Raw genomic sequence first — 19,790 nt, 5'->3', positions numbered from 1 at the left:
ATCCTCTCGTGCTCCAGCGTCTGGGGTATAGAGAGTTGAAATGAGACATTGGTGGACGCTGTGGAGGATCGTGGAGGCAAAATGGACAGGAAACAGCAGGGGCAGCATGCATGGATGCCTCTGAGGCTGCCTAATCTTGGGATGGAGCTGGCGGTCCACTGCCAGGCGAGCTTTCGCCTGTCCAAGCCCCTGTCTCTCGGCTTCTCCCCACCCAAAATGGGCCGGGGGGCCAGTAGCGTTTACTTTGAAAAAATTATAATTTTCAACTCAGGCCGGGTCGTTTGAATATTTCACCTAGGAATAATGGAACAGCATAGTGGTTCTATTTTTAATTGTTTTTACGGAAATGGTTCCATGATTAAGAGCGACTGTGTGGGGCATCCATATTGCGCTGCTATGATTGCAACTTCAGGTCTCCAGCATGGCGGCGACAGATGGGCCGAGTTCCACTATGTATCTGGTGAAACACCTGAAAATTCTGCCTGACACAGCTCGTTTGATAAGGGGACGATGTATGGAGGCAGTGAACTAGTAGTAGATTAAAGGTGCTGCAGTTAAAACTATGTTAGTTGGATCTTGAGATGGAGCTGGCGCTCCGCTGCCAGGCGAGCTTTCGCCAATCCAAGCCCCTGTCTCTAGGCTACTCCCCAAACAGCACTTCTAAGAACCTTTTGTATAAGATCAAGTGTAGTAGCGTTCTTATAAGTTTAGGATATAGCGGGTGAGGGGAATGTAAACAGATGCGCAAGAAGCGCTGAAATAATATTGGTAAATGATAAAAGTTTGCCAGTATATTTTGTGGATTACACAGCAGGGTGGCGACAAAGTTAACAAGTTTGATGTGGAATCCATGAAAACAACCCAAAATTCTGCCTGACACAGTTCGTTTGATAAGGAGACAATGTATTGAGGCAGCTATATGGACAACTTTTGGAGGCAGCTATGGCGATGACGTGTGGAGGTAGCAATGGAGACAACGTGTGGAGCCAGCTAAAAAGACGACATGTGGAGGCTGCTATGGAGACAATTTAATTTGGATAGTGCCTGTATGTGGCAGTCCAAAAAAGTTTTCAAACCAGAGGAGCAGGTAGGTGGTCCTCCAGAAAAAATAAATAAATTGAGTGCCTGTATGTGGCAGTCCAAAAAAGTTTTCAAACCAGAGGAGCAGGTAGGTGGTCCTCCAGAAAAATTAAATACATAGGGGGTCATTTATTAAGGGCCCGATTCGCGTTTTCCCGACGTGTTACCCGAATATTTCCGTTTTGCGCCGCTTGTACTTAAATTGCCCCGGGATTTTGGCGCACGCGATCGGATTGTGGCGCATCGGCGCTGGCATGCGCGCGACGGAAATCGGGGGGCGTGGCCGAACGAAAACCCGACGTATTCGGAAAAACCGCCGCATTTAAAAAACGAAAATGTGTCGCATAAGGACCGCTTACCTTCACCTGGTCCAGCTCGGTGCATTCCGGCGCGATGAGTTTACTTTCAGCGCAGCAGCGCCACCTGGTGGACGGCGGAAGAACTACCTTATTAAATCCCGGCCGGACCCGAATCCAGAGCGGAGAAGCCGCCGCTGGAACGCGAATGGACCGGGTAAGTAAATTTGCCCCATAGAGTACTATAGCTAGAGCCAGTTGGCCCTGGCAAAAAATAGCCAGTTTCCTATGCTTTAGTGTACAAAGAGGAGGAGAAGGAGGACAATGAGGAGGAGGAGTGCATACATTATTCAGGTTGAGCTTCTTTCACCTGGTGGAGAATGAAAATCCGGAGAAATCCAGGCTTTATTCATCTTGATAAGCGTCAGCCTGTCAGTGCTGTCAGTCGACAGGCGTGTACGCTTATCGGTGATGATGCCACCAGCTGCACTGAAAACCCGCTCGGACAACACGCTAGCGGCAGGGCAGGCAAGAACCTCCAAGGCGTACAGCACCAGTTCGTGCCACATGTCCAGTTTTGAAACCCAGTAGTTGTAGGGAGCTGTGTGATCATTTAGGACGATGGTATGGTCAGCTACGTACTCCCACACCATCTTTCTGTAAAGATCAGCCCTACTCTGCCGAGACTGGGGACAGGTGACAGTGTCTTGCTGGGGTGACATAAAACTGGCAAAGGCCTTGTAAAGCGTACCCCTGCCAGTGCTGGAAAAGCTGCCTGCTCGCCTACTCTCCCTTGCTACTTGTCCCGCAGAACTACGCCCTCTGCCGCTAGCGCTGTCAGAAGGGAAATACTGTTTCAGCTTGTGCACCAGGGCCTGCTGGTATTCATGCATTCTCACACTCCTTTCCTCTCCAGGGATGAGAGTGGAAAGATTTTGCTTGTACCGTGGGTCCAGGAGAGTGAATACCCAGTAATCGGTGCTGGAATAAATTCTTTGAACGCGAGGGTCACGGGATAGGCAGCCTAGCATGAAATCTGCCATATGTGCCAGAGTCCCAACGCGCAAGAATTCACTCCCCTCACTGGCCTGACTGACCCATTTCCTCCTCCTCCAACTCCTCTTCTTCTGCCCATACACGCTGAACAATGAAGGACTGAACAATGGTCCCCTCTTCTGTCTCGCCAACATTCTCCTCCTCTTCCTCCTCATCCTCCTCCACCTCCTCCGATATGCGCTGAGAAACAGACCTAAGGGTGCTTTGGCTATCAACAAGGGAATCTTCTTCCCCCGTCTCTTGTGACAAGCGCAAAGCTTCCGACTTCATGCTGACCAGAGAGTTTTTCAACAGGCCAAGCAGCGGGATGGTGAGGCTGATGATGGCGGCATCGCCACTGACCATCTGTGTTGACTCCTGAAAGTTACTCAGCACCTGACAGATATCAGACATCCACGTCCACTCCTCATTGTAGACTTGAGGAAGCTGACTGACCTGACTACCAGTTCTGGTGGAAGTTGACATCTGGCAGTCTACAATCGCTCTGCGCTGCTGGTAAACTCTGGATAACATGGTTAATGTTGAATTCCACCTCGTGGGCACGTCGCACAACAGTCGGTGAGCGGGCAGTTGGAGGCGGCGCTGCGCTGAGAGTGGCAGCATCTGTGCTGGACTTCCTGAAATGCGCACAGATGCGGCGCACCTTCGTGAGCAAATCAGACAGATTGGGGTATGTCTTGAGGAAACGCTGAACTATGAGATTTAACACGTGGGCCAGGCATGGCACATGTGTCAGTCTGCCGAGTTGCAGAGCCGCCACCAGGTTACGGCCGTTGTCACACACAACCATGCTTGGCTTCAGGTTCAGCGGTGCCAGCCACAGATCAGTCTGCGCCGTGATGCCCTGTAATAGCTCTTTGGCGGTGTGCCTTTTATCGCCTAGGCTCAGCAGTTTGAGCACCGCCTGCTGTCGCTTAGCGATGGCACTGCTGCTGTGCCTAGAGCTACCGACTGATGGCGCCATGCCCACGGATGGTAATTCGGAAGAGGAGGAGGTGGAGGAGGGGTGGGAGGAGGAGGAGGCATTGTAGGCCTTTGAGACCTGGACCGAGGTAGGCCCCGCAATCCTCGGCGTCGGCAGTTTATGAGCAGCCCCAGGGTCAGACTCGGTCCCAGCCTCCACCAAGTTAACCCAATGTGCCGTCAGCGATATATAGTGGCCCTGCCCGGCAGCACTCGTCCACGTGTCCGTGGTCAGGTGGACCTTGTCAGAAACGGCGTTGGTCAGGGCACGGATGATGTTCTCTGACACGTGCTTGTGCAGGGCTGGGACCGCACATCGGGAAAAGTAGTGGTGGCTGGGGACCGAATACCGAGGGGCGGCCGCCGCCATGAGGTTTCAAAAGGCCTCGGTCTCTACCAGCCTATAGGGCAGCATCTCCAGGCTAAGCAACTTGGAGATGTGGATGTTGAGGGCTTGGGCGTGTGGGTGGGTTGCGCTATACTTCCTTTTGCGCTCCAGCGTCTGGGGTATGGAGAGCTGAACGCTGGTGGATGCTGTGGAGGATCATGGAGGCAAAGATGGGGTTTTCGCACAGGAGGAGTTTGGGCCGTGGTCCTGGGCAGGGGGCTGACTAGCAGATGACACAGGGGAAGGAGTAGTGGTGTGCCCGGCCGGAGGTGAACGGGCTTGGTGCCATTGAGTGGGGTGTTTAGCATTCATATGCCTGCGCATACTGGTGGTAGTTAAGCTAGTAGTGGTGGAACCCCTGCTGATCCTGGTTTGGCAAAGGTTGCACACCACAGTCCGTCGCTCATCCGGTGTTTCTTTAAAGAACCTCCAGACTTCTGAAAATCTAGCCCTCGCCACGGGAGCTTGACTACGGGCAACATTTGGCGCTGATGCACCAGCTCTGGCCCTGCCTCTCTGTCTGGCCCCACCACTGCCTCTTCCAACCTGTTCTGCTATAGGACTCGCCTCCATCTCAGAAGCACTGTGTTCACCCGGCCTATCAACCCAGCTTGGGTCTGTCACCTCATCATCCTCCGGTCCCTCAGTCTGCTCCCCCCTCGGACTTCCTGCCCTGACAACAACTTACCCACTGTCTGACAACCGTGTCTCCTCATCGTCCGACACCTCTTTACACACTTCTTCCACTACGTCAATAATGTCATCATCACCCACAGACTGCGACTGGTGGAAAACCTGGGCATCGGAAAATTGCTCAGCAGCAACCGGACAAGTGGTATGTGACTGTGGGAAGGGTCCAGAAAACAGTTCCTAAGAGTATGCCGGTTCAAATGCCAAATTTTCCTGGGAGGGGCAGACTGGGGGGAAGGAGGCTGAGGTGGAGGAGCGCTGATTTCGGTGACATGGGTGGACAGCGTGGAAGACTGACTGGTGGACAAATGGCTAGAAGCATTGTCTGCAATCCACGACATCACCTCTTCGCACTGTTCTGGCCTCAACAGTGCTCTACCACGATTCCCTGTAACTTGAGACATGATGAACCTAGGGAGTGTAGCTCTGTGGCGTTCCCCTGCTCCCTCATCAGCAGGTGGTGTCTCACCCCGCCCAGGACCACGGCCTCTGACCCCTGCAGTAGTTGGACGCCCACGTCCACGCCCTCGTCCTCTACCCCTAGCCCTCGGGTTAAACATTTTCCAAATTAAAGTGTAAACTTTAAATTTTTTTTTTTTTTTGTGTTTATTTTTTTATATTTTTATTTTTTATCAAAACGATGCTATCCTATTGCTATGGCTCGTTTCTAACCTACACTGACAGCACACAACTGGATTTTGTGCTGTGCCTGAGGAGTTTGAGCTATAAAATGAAATAAAGGTAAAAAAAAAATAAATCAGCAGACTCTGCCTAATTCTAATCAAACCCCTAATAAATTGTCCCACTTTGGTGTTTGAGGTGGATATGTGTGTCACTAAGAGCTAAACACAACGGTAGCAAGTCCCCCTGCAAATTCCTCACAATATGGTACTGGCTGGACTACTGGTGCCAGCAAGCCCAGCCACAAGCAAATAAAAAAAAAAAAATGTATAACGTTACTGTAGCCCTAAGAAGGGCTGTTGGGTTCTTGTAGAATCACTCCTGCCTAACACTATTCTAATTGAACACCCTAACGCTTTCCCTGACCAGCAGCAGCTCTCTCCCTAGCGGCATCCAGACACAGAATGATCCGAGCAGCGCAGGCAGGGGCTAGTCTATTCCAGGGTCACCTGATCTGGCCAGCCAACCACTGCTATCGACGTGTAAGGGTACCACGTCATGCTGGGTGGAGTGCAGAGTCTCCGGGCTTGTGATTGGCTCTGTTTCTGGCCGCCAAAAAGCAAAACGGCGGGAGATACCATTTTCTCGAGCGGGCGAAGTATTCGTCCGAGCAAAGAGCAGTTTCGAGTACGCTAATGCTCGAACGAGCATCAAGTTCGGATGAGTATGTTCGCTCATCTCTACTGGCTGATATTTCCAGAGGTGTCACCCAGCAGCCACAGCAGATTTCTTCACATGGAGAACTGCTTGGTCAAGTTACCACCACACTGCAACAGCTCTTTGCCTCTGAGCACCAGCATCAGGCTCCAATGACTACTCCGGCGACTGTTCCTGTGACTTCTTCAGTCACACCGGCTTTTCTACCGGTGGTACAACCAAGGCTCAGACTCTCCATGCCTGAGAAGTATAATGGGGATCCCAAGCTCGCAGAGGCTTTATTACCCAGAGCTCATTGCACATTGAACTGATGCCTTCCCAGTTTGTCACCAAACGCTCCAAGGTGGCATTCATTGCCACTCTTCTTTCAGGGAAAGCCTTGGCCTGGGATACCCCTCTATGATCAGAGGTGATCCAGTTATGGCTACCCATATTGCATTCCTTGCTGAATTCTGTTCCGTTTTCGAGGAACCCACATGAGCCTCCTCAGCTGAAATGGTGCTGCTGAACCTACATCAAGGGGACTCGTCCATAGGCAAGTATGATGACAAGTATGCTGCCCCTGGCTTCTGAGCTGTCTTGAAATGATGCCGCACTGTCCTAAACATTTAAAAAAGGACTTATCTCAGGTCAAAGACGCATTGGCCGCCCGTGACCTGTGGTCTTATCACCCTGGCCACTCAGATTGACGTGTGGATCATGGAGCATGCTGAGGAGTTGCGTCATGAGCAACCACAAGTCTGGCTTCCACGTCTACCTCACTTGGTTCCGGTTTCCCACGTTCTCAGGGAAACCTCTGCTTGTACTGTGCCAGTCTCAAGCACTTCATTGTGGCTTGTCCCGTCCGTCCCCCAATATCCGGGAGGCGCCAGCACCTAGGTTCTCTGGGAGAAGTTTCCCTAGATGTGAATACAGTTTCTCCACGCCTGACAGTTCCTGTGCTCCTCAGTGTCCGTACCTGCACTCCTGTGCAAGTTTCAGCATTCTTGGACTCTGGTTCTGCTGGAACTTTGTGGATGCCACTCTGGTTTCCTGGCATCACATTCCGGTGGTTCCTCTCAAGCAACCTCTAGTCATTTCCTCAGTCAGCCTTCAAGTGGAAGCTCTTCAGAAAGAAAGACTGCCACGCTCTACATCTTTTCTCCTGGGTCTTCCATGGCTGCAACTTCAAGTCCCGGGGAGGACTAGGGAGGTCCTGCCCTGGGGATCAGAATGCCCAACACACTGCATGGTGACACCTCTACCTGTCCAGACTTCTTCTGTGTCTTCCAAATCTCTGGAGGCTCTGCAAGCATGCTACCAGGGCTTTGCCAATGTTTTTTCATGAGATTGCTGCCATGTCCGAGTACATCAAAGAGAACCTGAAAAGATGTTTCATATGCAAGTCTTTCTCTCCGGCTGGTGCAGGGTTCTTTTTTTGTCACCAAGAAGGACAGCTCTCTACGTCACTGTAAAGACTATTGCGGGCTGAACAAGGCCATGCTTAAAAAACACTACCCCCTGTCGTTGATTACAGAGCTCTTTGACTGTCTGGGTGGTTCCAAAGTGTTCTACAAGCTGGACCTTCGTGGGGCTTGCAACCTCATCTGAATCTGCAAGGGAGACGAATGGAAACGGCATTTAACACCAGTGATGGACACTGAATATTTAGTGATGCCATTCGGACTCATAATGCTCCTGCTGTCTTTCAGGAGTTTATGAATGACATTTTTAGGGACCTTCTGTATACGTGTGTTGTGGTCTACCTGGTTGACATCTTGGTGTATTCTCCAGACCCCAAGACCCATCAATCACTTGTATGTCAAGTTCTATGGGCCAATCATCTCTACGCCAAGCTTGAAAAATGTCAGTTTCACCTATGCAGCCTACCATTCCACGGCTACATAATCTCCGACAGAGGCCTCTAGATGGATCCTGCTAAACTGCCTGCAGTTCTACAGTGGCCATGCCCAGAAGGTCTGTGACCCATTCAGAGGTTCCTTCATTTTGTGAATTATTATCAGCAGTTTATTTCGCATTTTTCCACTCTGGTGTCTCCCACTTACCAAGTAAGGTGCCATTCCCCTCACCTGTTCCCCTGCGGCCAAAGAGGCGTTCACCGCTTTCACCTACACTCCTGTTCTCACTAGGCCTGACACTGAGAAACCCTTTCATCTTGAGGTAGATTCATCCTCGGTAGGAGCTGGAGCTATGCTCACCCAGAAAGGGCCGAACTCTCACATGCGACTTCTTTTCTAGGACTTTTTCTCCCGCAGAGAGAAATTATTCTGTTGGTGACAGAGAACCAATGTAGCTCCAGACAGCCCAGTGCCTGGATCCCAGGCAAGCCCGTTGATTGTTGTTCTTCTCACACTTCAACCTGTTAATCCACTTCCATCCTGCAGAGAAGACTGTCAAGGCCGATGCCCTGTCCCATGCTTCAGATGTCGTTAGAGAGGAGCCAGTTCCTCGGCATATCATCTCTCCTGAACAACTTGTTTTTGCAGCTCCGGGTGATCTTAGGCAGCTACCTCCCGGCAAGATGCATGTCAGACCTGCCCTCTGGAAGATGATTCTGTCTTGGAGACATTCTTTGCGAATTGCTGGCACCCAGGGGTGCAACGTTCCTTGACCCTCATCTCCCGCTACTGCTACTGCTAGTGGCCAGATCTGGTCAAAGATGTCCAGGATTCATGGGATCCTGCTCCTCCTATGCTCGTAACAAAGCCTCTTGTCTCAAACCGGCTGGACTGTTACTTCCGTTGCAGATACCCAGTTGCCCGTGGTCTCATGTGGCTATGGACTTTGTCATTGATCTTCCTCTCTCTTCTGGCAATACAGTCATCTGGGTAGTGACGGACCAGTTTTCCAAGATGTCCCATTTTGTTCCCCTTCCAAGTCTTCCATCTTCTTCAAGGCTCGCCAGTTTGTTCTTCCATCATACCTTCCGGCTGCATGGACTTTCGCTGCACATCGTGTTTGACCGAGGGGTCCAGTTTGTGTCCAAGTTCTGGCGCTCCTTGTGTAACCAGCTACAAGTTAATCTAGACTTTTCTTCTGCCTACCACCCTCAGTTGAATGGGCAAGTAGAGACGGTGAATCAGACTTTGGGCTGTTATCTCCGCCACTTTTTCTTAGCCCATCAAGTTAACTGGGCTGATCTGCCACCATGGGCCGAGTTTTCCTATAACTCCCTGGACTCTGGTTCCACTGGCGCAGCTCCGTTCTTTGTGGTCTATGGACGAATCCCTCATCCTCCTCTTTCGCTGTCTCCGATGTCTCTGCGGTAGAGATTCTGGTCCAGGACCTTAAATTATTTTGGGAACAAGCCCATCAGTCTCTCATTGGAACTCACTCATACCCATCTGGCACTTTCCCGGCTTAATGGTCCTGGCTTAAAGCCTTCCTGGCGGATCTGCCCAAGCACCTGCATCAGGTGCTGTAGGGAATCCTGCCATGTGGTACTGAAGACCGCAATGTCGCCCAGATAGGGGACCGCATATCCTTCCAACCCCTTAAGCAGGGTGTCGACCATCCACTGGAAAGTGGCAGGGGCATTCTTTTCGCGAAAATGGATTACAGTGGACTCATACAGGCCAAATGGGGTGATAAAGGCAAAGCGTTCCCGTGCCTCATGAGTCAGGAGAATCTGCCAGTAACCTCAGCTCAGATCCATGATGGTCAGGTAATTTTCCCCGGCCAGCTGGTCGAGCAGGTCATCGAAGCTTGGCATCAGGTACGCATCAGTGACCGTAACACAGAACAGGGAGGTCCGGTCTTTCTTTGGAAAGACGGGGGAGGCCAATGCGCTGCTAGATGCCTAGATGACCCCCACTTTCAACATTTCATCAGTCTCCATCCACATTTGCTTCTGCAACTCCGGGGAGACTCAATACACTGAACACCGGATTGAGTGATGATCCGCAGTGTCCACATGATGTACTGCCAACTCGGTCCTTCCCGATTGGTTAGGTTGCAGGGTGGCCCACAGCTGGGTTCTCTGTTCCACCAGGAGATCATGGCTTACTTCCACATCAGCAAGGGTTCAACCAGTCCAGACCTGGGCAAGCATATTTAGTAGGGTCTTCCCTTCCTCTGGCAGGTTACACACTGTTAGGGTGCATGCCTCCCGCTCAGGATGTGCCTTCATCATGTTTTCGTGATATGCTTTCCTCCTTCCACGAGCTTGGTCCAGGGTGATCAGGTACATGACTGAGTTAAGCTGCTCATGCATGAGGTATGGGCCTTCCCAGGCAGCCTGAAGCTTGTTTTGTGGCACAAGGACCAGCACCTACACCTTTTGACCCACCTGGTACGTCCTATCATGGGCATTCTGGTAGTACCATTGCTTCTGGTCGGCCTGGGCCTTCACCATATTGTCATGTCCCAGTTGTGTTAATTAAGGCCGTCATTTTGTCATGGAATCACATGACATACTCAATGATCGACACTTTAGGGCAGTGATGGCGAACCTTTTAGTGACTGAGTGCCCAAACTACAAACCCAAATCCCCTTCATTTATCGCGAGGGGACAAGCAAAATTAGAGCAGTATCTTATTGCTCCCTGTTCTTCAACAACGTTCAATGTTACTGGCCACCTGAGGACACCAACACAGTAGAAAGAAAGGAGGGAAAATTTGCATCATTTTAGCTTCTTTCCAGTGTCCCTCTGTACACAGAGAATCATGGGGCCAGCAGGAAGTCCTTCAGAGATAATTGGGCCCTATCTACACATTCTCCCTCTTCCTACAGTCCCAAGTAGCCAAGTAAGTATCACTTTAAAATATCACTGAAAGCAGCATCTTTTAAGTTGCTTGGAACTACAGGAAAATTCTTTGAGTCCTGTATGGGGTGCTGGGGCGATGGACCGGGTGCCCACAGAAAGAGCTTGGAGTGCCGCCTCTGGCACCCGTGCCATAGGTTTGCCACCACTGATTTAGGGGTAGCTAATTCTCCTTCCCAGGCCTCTTTCAGCAGGGCCAGAGGTCCCCATACCAATCGCCCATACAGGAGCTCAACGGGGGAGAACCCGGTTGAGGCCTGTGGAACCTCCCGGTAGGCAAAGAGCAGGTGTGGGAGGTACCTCCCCCAGTCACGCCCGTGGGCATCGGCCAAAACATTTGTTTTAAGGTGCCATTTAACCATTTGCACAGGCCATTGGTCTGTGGGTGGTACGGGCTGGCCACCAGATGTTCAACCTGTATTTGTTTACAGAGGGACATCATCAATATTGACATGAACTGGGTTCCTCTGTCAGTAAGCATTTCCTGGGGAAAACCCACCCAGGAGAAGATCTCTAACAATTCAGTGGCCCCCTTTTCTGCCCGAATGGAGGACAAAGCTATGGCTTCTGGGTATTGTGTGGCTTAGTCTACTACCGTTAATACAACTTCCTTACCGGAGCTACTGCGGACGGGCATCGGTCCCACTAAATCCAAAGCCACCCTCCTGAAAGGTTCATCAATTATCGGCAGAGGCACCAGTGGGGCCTTAGGGTGCAGCCCAGCCTTCCCCACCCTCTGACAAATGTTGCATGAATGGCAGTAGGCAGCCACATCGGCACCCAGTTTTGGCAAGCAGAAATGCAGGGCCAGTTTAGTCTTTGTTCTTGCAACCTCGTGATGTCTGGCCAGAGCTCAGAGCTTGCAGATTCTGGGGTCACATACTGTGACACTACCTGGCCCAAGTCTGTTCCCAGCAGGAGACTCATAGGAATATTAGAGGATACCCCCACCTCCCTTATGCCCCTCCCTGCACCTCAGTCCAAATACACCTTGGGAATGGGCAGTGCCGGTTCTGTTCCTCCAATTCCGGACACAGTGGGGGTTTTCTGGGTATACTAAGGGTTCTGGTCATACAAAGGGTTAGCTCAGCCCCAGTGTCTCTAAGTCCCATGGCCACGGCCTGGCCTATGGTGATGTGATGGGCTGCAAGTTATCATGGGACCTCCCACCACCTCCACCCACACAAAAAACAGGGGATGGTTTTAGGGACGGTACCGGGTCCTTGCCGTGCTGGGGACAGATGGCTTTGAAGTGTCCCGGCTGCTTACACAGATGACATACGGGGGGGGGGGGTGTCAACATGGAGAGGGAAGTATAGGCAGATACCCCTTGGGCTTAGGGGCAGGGGTATCAGGGATGGTATCCCTGGCAGGCATAGTGTTTGTCTTACCCCCTCTCCAACCAGCAGGTCTCCTGGCCTTCAGAGTCTGATGCTATACTGATCTGCCAGTCCAGCTGTTTCCAAAGCCTCCTTGGGTTTTCAGTCACGAATGTGCTGTCCTCCGGGCAATTAGACAAAAACTGCTCAATGACAAATTGCTCCTTCAGCTGCTGGAACGTGGTAAGTCCCAGTCCTGAGGTCCACTGATCCACTGCTCCGAGAAGAGCCCTCATGTGGTCAGTCCAGCTGTCAGCAGACCCCCGCTGCAAACTCATGAACTTCTTCCTGGCCTTTCCTCTGAGACGAGGGGTAAGGTACCAAACGCATTGGTCCGCATGCACATGGTACTGTTGACAAGTATTTTTCAAAAGCCAGCAAAAAAAGTATCCAAGTCAGTACCTTTATCCAGCAGGGGGAATTCCTCAGTCTGCAGCTTTGCGGCAACACTGGACTATCAGGAGCACACTGTTGTAGCTGGAGCATCTGTAGCTGGTGTTCATGCTCCTGTTGCCTTTCTGCAGCCTCTCGTCCCTCTGTAGAATCTGCTTGCTCTCCTCATTCTGCAGCAGCCATGAGGGTTTCATACACAACATGGTTGCCCGCCTGTAAACTGGTGGCAGCTTGCAAGATGGCCACAGAGCCCATCAGACACTGTGGGTGGGCAGGCATTTGGGTGTCCAACATGGGACTGACCACGGGCAACTGGCTTCTTGGGGAATCTGGGCAGAGCTCAGAACAATAGCTTCCCCCCACCTCCTGGTCCAACTGCGGTACGGCATCATCCTCAGTAGCTGTGGCAGCATTCTTTCTGCCTTTGTTCCTACCCGCCATTCTTACAGCTGTTGGTAACTAACAAAGAACTGCAACTTGATGTACCTCACACCTTTACTGTAATTGCACTCTGCCTGTGTCTAGTGCTGAATTGGTCTCAAGATCCCAACACAAATGCTGCTGTTGGTAATATTTAGTGTCTGGGGGTATGGATCACATACTCCAATACACTATTATCTTAATTGCACACCGCTTGCCACCAATGTGAAAGAAACCGTGACGTTCCAGACCCCTGAAGGGTACGCAAGGTCACTTAGTTATCCTTATATAGACAATCCCAGAACAAACGGTTTCTGGCACAACAAAGTGGTTGTGCAGAAAGTGGTTTAAAGTTTCCACATATCTTCCGGATATGGCACAACAATAAAGCACAGCCTGAATGGCTATAAGATCCCTCTCACTAGCCTCAGTGAGGCAGAATCCTATCAACCCTGAGCTCAAGGACCTGCCACCAGTTCCTTTAATATAAGCCCGGTCCGTAACGGTATATATAGGGTGAGGAACCAACCCGGTAGCATGTATATATAAGTGAGACTCGGAGACTGTGGGGATTCATGGATCAAGAGCAACACTCTTATTAGATTATTTTTATTATTATTATTATAATATATATATATATATATATATATATATATATATATATATATATATATATATATATATATATTACATTAGATTTTATATTTAATTGCCTTAAGGGCACACTAGACAAAACAATATATACAGTAGAGAAATAAACAGTTACAGAGTACAAAATACAAGGTAGCACTACAAGTAACAGCAGTTCAGTAAGTTTGTTACCTTGTGTGTGGCCTTATGGAATCTGATAGTCCACACCTTAAGATCCCTCTCTGCTCTTGATGTTAAAATAGTTCCCAGACAAAAGACAATGCAGCCTTGATTATATCAGGTGCAGTCACACCTCTACCCACCAAACAGGAGCGTTCATTGGTTCCTCCTTCCTTGTATTTCAATCAGAGCTCTGGAGAAGCAATAGCTTCTCGAGGGGAAGTCGTAGGTTCTGGATCCGGGTGAATCCCTGGATCGCAGTGATACCAAACCTGACCCATTTGCTATGGTCCTTTCCAGAGATATTGCCATCTCTGCACCCAAGGGTGCTAGAGACCCAGAAATTGGATCACTATGATCTCCTGAAGATAACTCCAATTCAAGCGGAGGCTGGGGGAAAGTGGGAAACTTGAGTAGGGGAAGGCCACCCCTCCCCCTGGTCACATTTATCACAATATACACAATTTTTTTTTTCATTTTGCCAAATTCTGAGGTAAGGTGTAATTTTTTTGGAGGGACATACTTTATATCAACTTGGGACCTAGGTGAGCGTTTGATTATATTTTATTCAAATATCTATGGATGGAAAATTCTAAAAAAAAAACAAAAGCGATTTGAACATTCAGGGGCTATTATCCATTGTTGTGTTCACAGCTTGGAATAATGTTTTTTATACTATATTGCATTTTGGGACGTGGGGATACGTAACATGTTTATGACTTTAACTTTTTAGTTATTTTTATATGTGTTCTGGGAAAAGAGGGACGATTTAAAGTTTAAACTTTATATTTTTTATTTCATTTTATTTACAGTTATTTTTTCGGCAGTGCTTCCCCCCCAAATTATAAACAAGTAAGTGATACCCAGTTAAAAACAGCACCCGTTGTAGTATCCCCTCAACTAGTGGCAGGGCAAAGAAGTGGCCCACGACTACAATTACAGCCCATAGTGAGCACCTAAGTTGCGCCAGAAAAGGAATTCAAAAATAAAATCACTTACCTTCACTGTTGCTCCCATGGCCGCCTCCTTCTTCCATTAACTGAGCCTGTGCCGCACAGCTACCATGGCCTGTGTCTCCCAGCGCTTCTCTCAGCTGTACAAGCTGCCGCGCAATTAAATCATCATTGTGCGGTGGCCTGTATAGCACTTGTGACACGTTGACACCTTTACTGTCTCTCCCGCAGCCGCCTCCTCCTTCCATCAGCTCAGGTGCTTCTTCCATCAGCTCAGCCCGTGCCACACAGCTACCACGGTCTGCAAGCCCAGGTATGTCTCTCAACTATACAGGCCATTGGGCAATGATATCATCATTGTGCCACGGCCTTTCTAGCAGATTGTGACATGATATCATGGGCACATTTGTGCTGCGCTGTGTACAGGTACAATTCATTATTTAAAGATGTAGACCAGCCACACACCAGCAGACCAGTCTGCAAACTGGGATTTCATGGCATTATAATTTCATTACATGGCCATTCCACTCCTGGTTAAGTATAAACACAGATTATTAAATACACACATTCACACATGTACACCTATGCACTTTTACTCAGATAGAAATTCTATTGAGATAGAGGTGCAACATCCACCACTGGTGTCTGCCCTTTCCGAGGCATGGGTAAGCCGGGGCCATGAATACCTGAGTGGCTGACTAGCGCGTAGTGCTCGTCAGTGGTCATGGTGCCTGTTATCAGGGAACGGAGGCTTCATCCATAGCCTGGCAGGTTTCCAGTAGGCGGATGGTACAAGAGAATGGGGGGAGAGGCTAAAAGTGTAGATTTCTTTCTAGGGCGCCCTTGAGTGTAGACAGCCTGGCACAGGGATCACTCAGAGGCAACGTTCGTAAAGCTTTTAACTTACAGTCCTTTTTTGGAAACTGGGTAATGGCCACAACAGCAACAAACTCAGTTGAATAGAGATGGCTGATTGGATCTCAGTCCACAGCAGCACTCTCAGCATGGTAAGGTAGCTACAGCCTGGAGGAAATGGTTGGCTGCTTCAGCAGCAAGGAAGGGCAGATTCCTAAGGGTGGAGGTCTGCTTAGGACCTGGTGCTTTCCTCCTCCTGGAACAACCTCTGTCACCAAAGTCTTGCAACTCTCAACCCACAAGGGGTTTTATAAACTCCCCTTTTTAGGTGGCAAGCTCTCTTATCCAACCAGCTTTATCCTGTCATTACACATGTTACATAGCTCCCAACCGTCCCGGTTTGGCCGGGACAGTCCTGTTTTTTTTACCTTTGCCCCATGTCACGGGCAGCTGTGAGATTGTCACGGATTTTCCCTCCAGATCCCGCATAGTTAACACTTTCAAACACTTTCAGCGGAGAGCAGGGTCCACGTCATCAGGTTCAGATCTCTATCCATATATGGTCACTACATCTCCTAGGGTTTCCCAGAGCAGACATCGGACAGGGATTGCTTTTGAGAGAAGTGTCGGGGTAGCGGAGAGCAGGGACCACGTAATCAGGTTCAGATCACCATCTATCCATATATGGTGTCTACCTAGGGCTTCCCCAGACACAAGGTTCAATTAAATAAATATTAGCCCAGCCTGGGATACAAACCCTAGACCCTCTACCATAGATATAGCTATTGAAAAATTTAAACTTTACAGTTACGCTTTAACTTCTTTATGCTCCATGCTGTACATGTATTGTAGCATGTATATGTTAGCAAACACCCACCGCTATTACCCATGATCGGTGCTAGCTGCCATCTTTGTTGAGATTGCCGCTCCCTGTAACATTGGGGAGCAGCAATTAGTTGCCATTACAGCGCCGGTCTTCGCCAGACCGGAGACTGTATGACTTCTGGAGATTCATTACAATGACCCAGCAGCACATTGTAATGAATCCTATGTAGAAATGCCATATACCGCAATACATGAGTAGAAACAATCAAAATAGAAAAATAGAAAAGAAAATAGAAAAAAAAATATTCAAATTTCAAAGTACCCCCCCTTTCCCTAGAACCAATATAAAACTAAATAAAGAGTAAAACTCACAAACATGTCAGGTATTCTCGCATCCCAAAATGGTGAACCCTGCGGAAATTATGGAAAAAACTAAATACGGCCAAATGTCAGAAACGCCACTTTAACACCATTTTACATCACATAAAATTGTAATAAAAAGTTATCAAAAAGGTCACACAGGCCTCTAATTGGTAGCATTGAAAACGACAGCTCATCTTGAAAAAAAAAGCATAAAAAAGGTATTTGCCTAAAAATGAAAATTACTTATTTTTCGCCAACTTTTGATGCAGTTTTAACTTTTAAAAATATATTAAAAACACAATAAAACCTGTATAAATATTTGGTATCACCTTGATCATACCGAACCAAAGAATAAATTGGATTTATCATTTGGAGCACACAGCGAAAGCCATAAAAATTGAGGCCACAAAAAGAGAAGCAAATGTGTTTTTTGACAATTGCACCACATTTGGATTTTTTTCTAGCTTCCCAGTACACAGCATGGAATAATAAATAATGTCACTGAGAAGTAAAACATGTTATGCAGAAAATAAGCCCTCACACAACCTGTACACAGAAAAAGGAAAAAAGTTCTAGATTTTAGAAGGTGGAGATTGAAAAATGAATAAAATAACACTGTGAAGCAGAGGGGTTAAGGAACAAAGCAACGCTTCAACTGTTCGTGTATATATTTTTTTTCTCTTCAAGGAGCTAAAAGTGACCTTTCAACAAAAAGTAATGGAGCCAAAGCCAATAAAGACTGTGGAGCCATGTTCCAGACGAATGGTGGAAAGAAAGACAACGGCAAAAAAAAAGGTGGATTGTTCTCTTGTATACAAAAATATGATTTTAGAAGATTGTGTGTAGATTTTTTATTTTTATAACATGCAGAATAGTATACAGGCGGTCCCCTACTTAAGAACACTCGACCTACATACAACCCATAGTTACAAACGGACCTCTGGATATTGGTAATTTATTGTACTTTAGTCCTAGGCTACAATGATCAGCTGTAACAGATATCACAGGTGTCTGCAATGAAGCTTTAGTGTTAATATTGATTCTTATGACAACCCAACATTTTTAAAATCCAATTGTCACAGAGACCAAAAAAGTTGTGGCTGGGGTTACAATGATAAAATATACAGTTCCGACTTACATACAAACTCAACTTAAGAACAAACCTACAGACTCTATCTTGTATGTAACCCTGGGACTGCCTGTACTCTTATACAAAACATGTATGCACATTTGAACAGTGGCATAACAAGACTCTAATGGGTTCTGGTGCAAAAATTGTGTGGAGCCCCATATACCAAAACTCTTTACGATGTCCACATCCCATATGTTATACTTGAGAATACGCATATCCGCTACATACACTATATATATTTATACTAGCTGTAGCACCTGGCATAATAATAATAATAATAATAATAATAATAATAATAATAATAATAATGTATTATTATTATTATATATATTTATACTAGCTGTAGCACCTGGTATTGTCTAGGAGAGTAAATAACTGCTCTTAGCTATAACAAAATAGAATCAGTTAACAAAAAAATATTTTCTATGTATCTGTCTGTTTCTCACTCACCCTGCCTGTCTCTCTGTCACTCACTCTCCCTGATTGTCTCTCATTCACTCACTCACTAAACCTGCCTATCAATCATTCTCTCTCTGCCTGTCTATCACTCTCCCTGCCTGTCTCTTGCTCACTCTCCCTGCCTCTCTCTCTATGTCACTCACTCCCCATGCTTGAGAGCTGTCATTAACTCTCTCTGCCTTTCTGTCTCTCATTCACTCACGGACTCTCTCTGCCAGTCTCTCATTCTCTCTCTGCCTTTCTGTCTCTCAATCAATCATTCTCCCTGCCTGTCTATAATTCACTCATGTCTCTCCCTGCCCATCTCTCATTCTCTTTCTTTGTCTGTCTGTCTCTCACTCTCCCTTCCTGTCTCAAACTAATTCTACCTGCCTGTCTCTCACTCACTCTCCCTGCCTGTCATGCTCACTTTACCTGCCTTTCTTTCTGTCCCTAACTTTCCTTGCCTGTCTCTCACTCACTCTCCCTGCCTGTCTCTAATTCACTCACTCACTAAATCTGCCTATCAATCATTCTCTCCCTGCCAGTCTCTCGCTCACTCTCCCTGCCTCTCTCTGTCTCTCGCTCACTCTCCCTGCCTCTCTCTCTCTCTGTCACTCGCTCACTCTCCCTGCCTCTCTCTCTCTCTGTCACTCGCTCACTCTCCCCGACTGTCTCTGTCACTCGCTCACTCTCCCCGACTGTCTCTGTCACTCACTCTCCCCGACTGTCTCTGTCACTCACTCTCCCCGACTGTCTCTGTCACTCACTCACTCTTCCTTCCTGTCTCTCATTCACTCTTCCTTCCTGTCTCTCATTCACTCTCTCTCCCTGCCTGTCTCTCATTCACTCTCTCTCCCTGCCTGTCTCTCATTCACTCTCTCTCCCTGCCAGTCTCTCTCTGTCTCTCACTCACTACAACTACCTGTCTCTCACTCTGGCGCCATCTCGCACTCTGCCTGCCTGTCTCTCTGTCTCAATCCCTATCCATCTTACCACACATATTAGCTTTCTACATTCATTGACTATAATAAACAATCAAAGCTCAAAGCTAATGTCAATGACCTGTGGTAGAATAGCAACCAATCACGCCTCACACTTCTAACTGCCACAGCAGCAGACAATGGCTCCGATATATAGTGGGTAATAAGTGTATTTTGGAATCACAGAGAGCAGCTGTGCAAAATTTGGTGATTGTAAACGCTAAAGTACAGATTCCTTTAGCAGACATACATACATACATACATACTATTATATTATTATATAGATTTAAGGACACCCGACTTACAGATGACTCCCACAAACACACCTCTCTGCCCACTGTGACCTCTAGTGAAGCTCTCTGCTCTCTACTTTAGTCCCAGACTACAATGATCACAGGAAATTTTTTTTTCTGTAGTTAAAAGTAAGTATAAAGCTGTTCCGACTTACATACAAAATCAACTTAAGTACAAAGCTAAAGAAGCTATACAGGGACTGCCTGTATATGCACAGACAAATATGTACCTGTAGCGAATATATCACAAATAAATGAGAAATGATTGCAGTACACAAATAAATATTTGCCATCATTTAATTTGTTACGTAAAAAATAAAACTGCAATAAATATTGCTCTTCAGGGCTGAGTTTCATCACATACTAATTAATC

At 47.9% G+C, this 19,790-nt stretch overlaps 1 protein-coding gene across 3 annotated transcripts in view; it reads left to right on the top strand.

The window, feature by feature from the left end:
* The window catches only part of TULP1 (TUB like protein 1), a 264,106-nt gene that overhangs the window by 41,944 nt on the left and 202,372 nt on the right, over window positions 1–19,790 (top strand). For all 3 annotated transcript variants that reach the window (XM_072137212.1, XM_072137211.1, XM_072137210.1), the window contains one exon: window positions 17,259–17,366. In XM_072137212.1, coding sequence (XP_071993313.1) covers window positions 17,259–17,366 — 108 coding nt within the window. The remainder of the gene's footprint in view (window positions 1–17,258; window positions 17,367–19,790) is intronic.

The sequence above is a fragment of the Engystomops pustulosus genome, chromosome 2 (genome assembly GCF_040894005.1).
Source record: "Engystomops pustulosus chromosome 2, aEngPut4.maternal, whole genome shotgun sequence".
In the NCBI taxonomy this organism is placed as follows: Eukaryota; Metazoa; Chordata; class Amphibia; order Anura; family Leptodactylidae; genus Engystomops; species Engystomops pustulosus.
The sequence above is the reverse complement of the archived record's forward strand: the minus strand, read 5'-3'. Positions and strand labels throughout refer to the sequence as shown.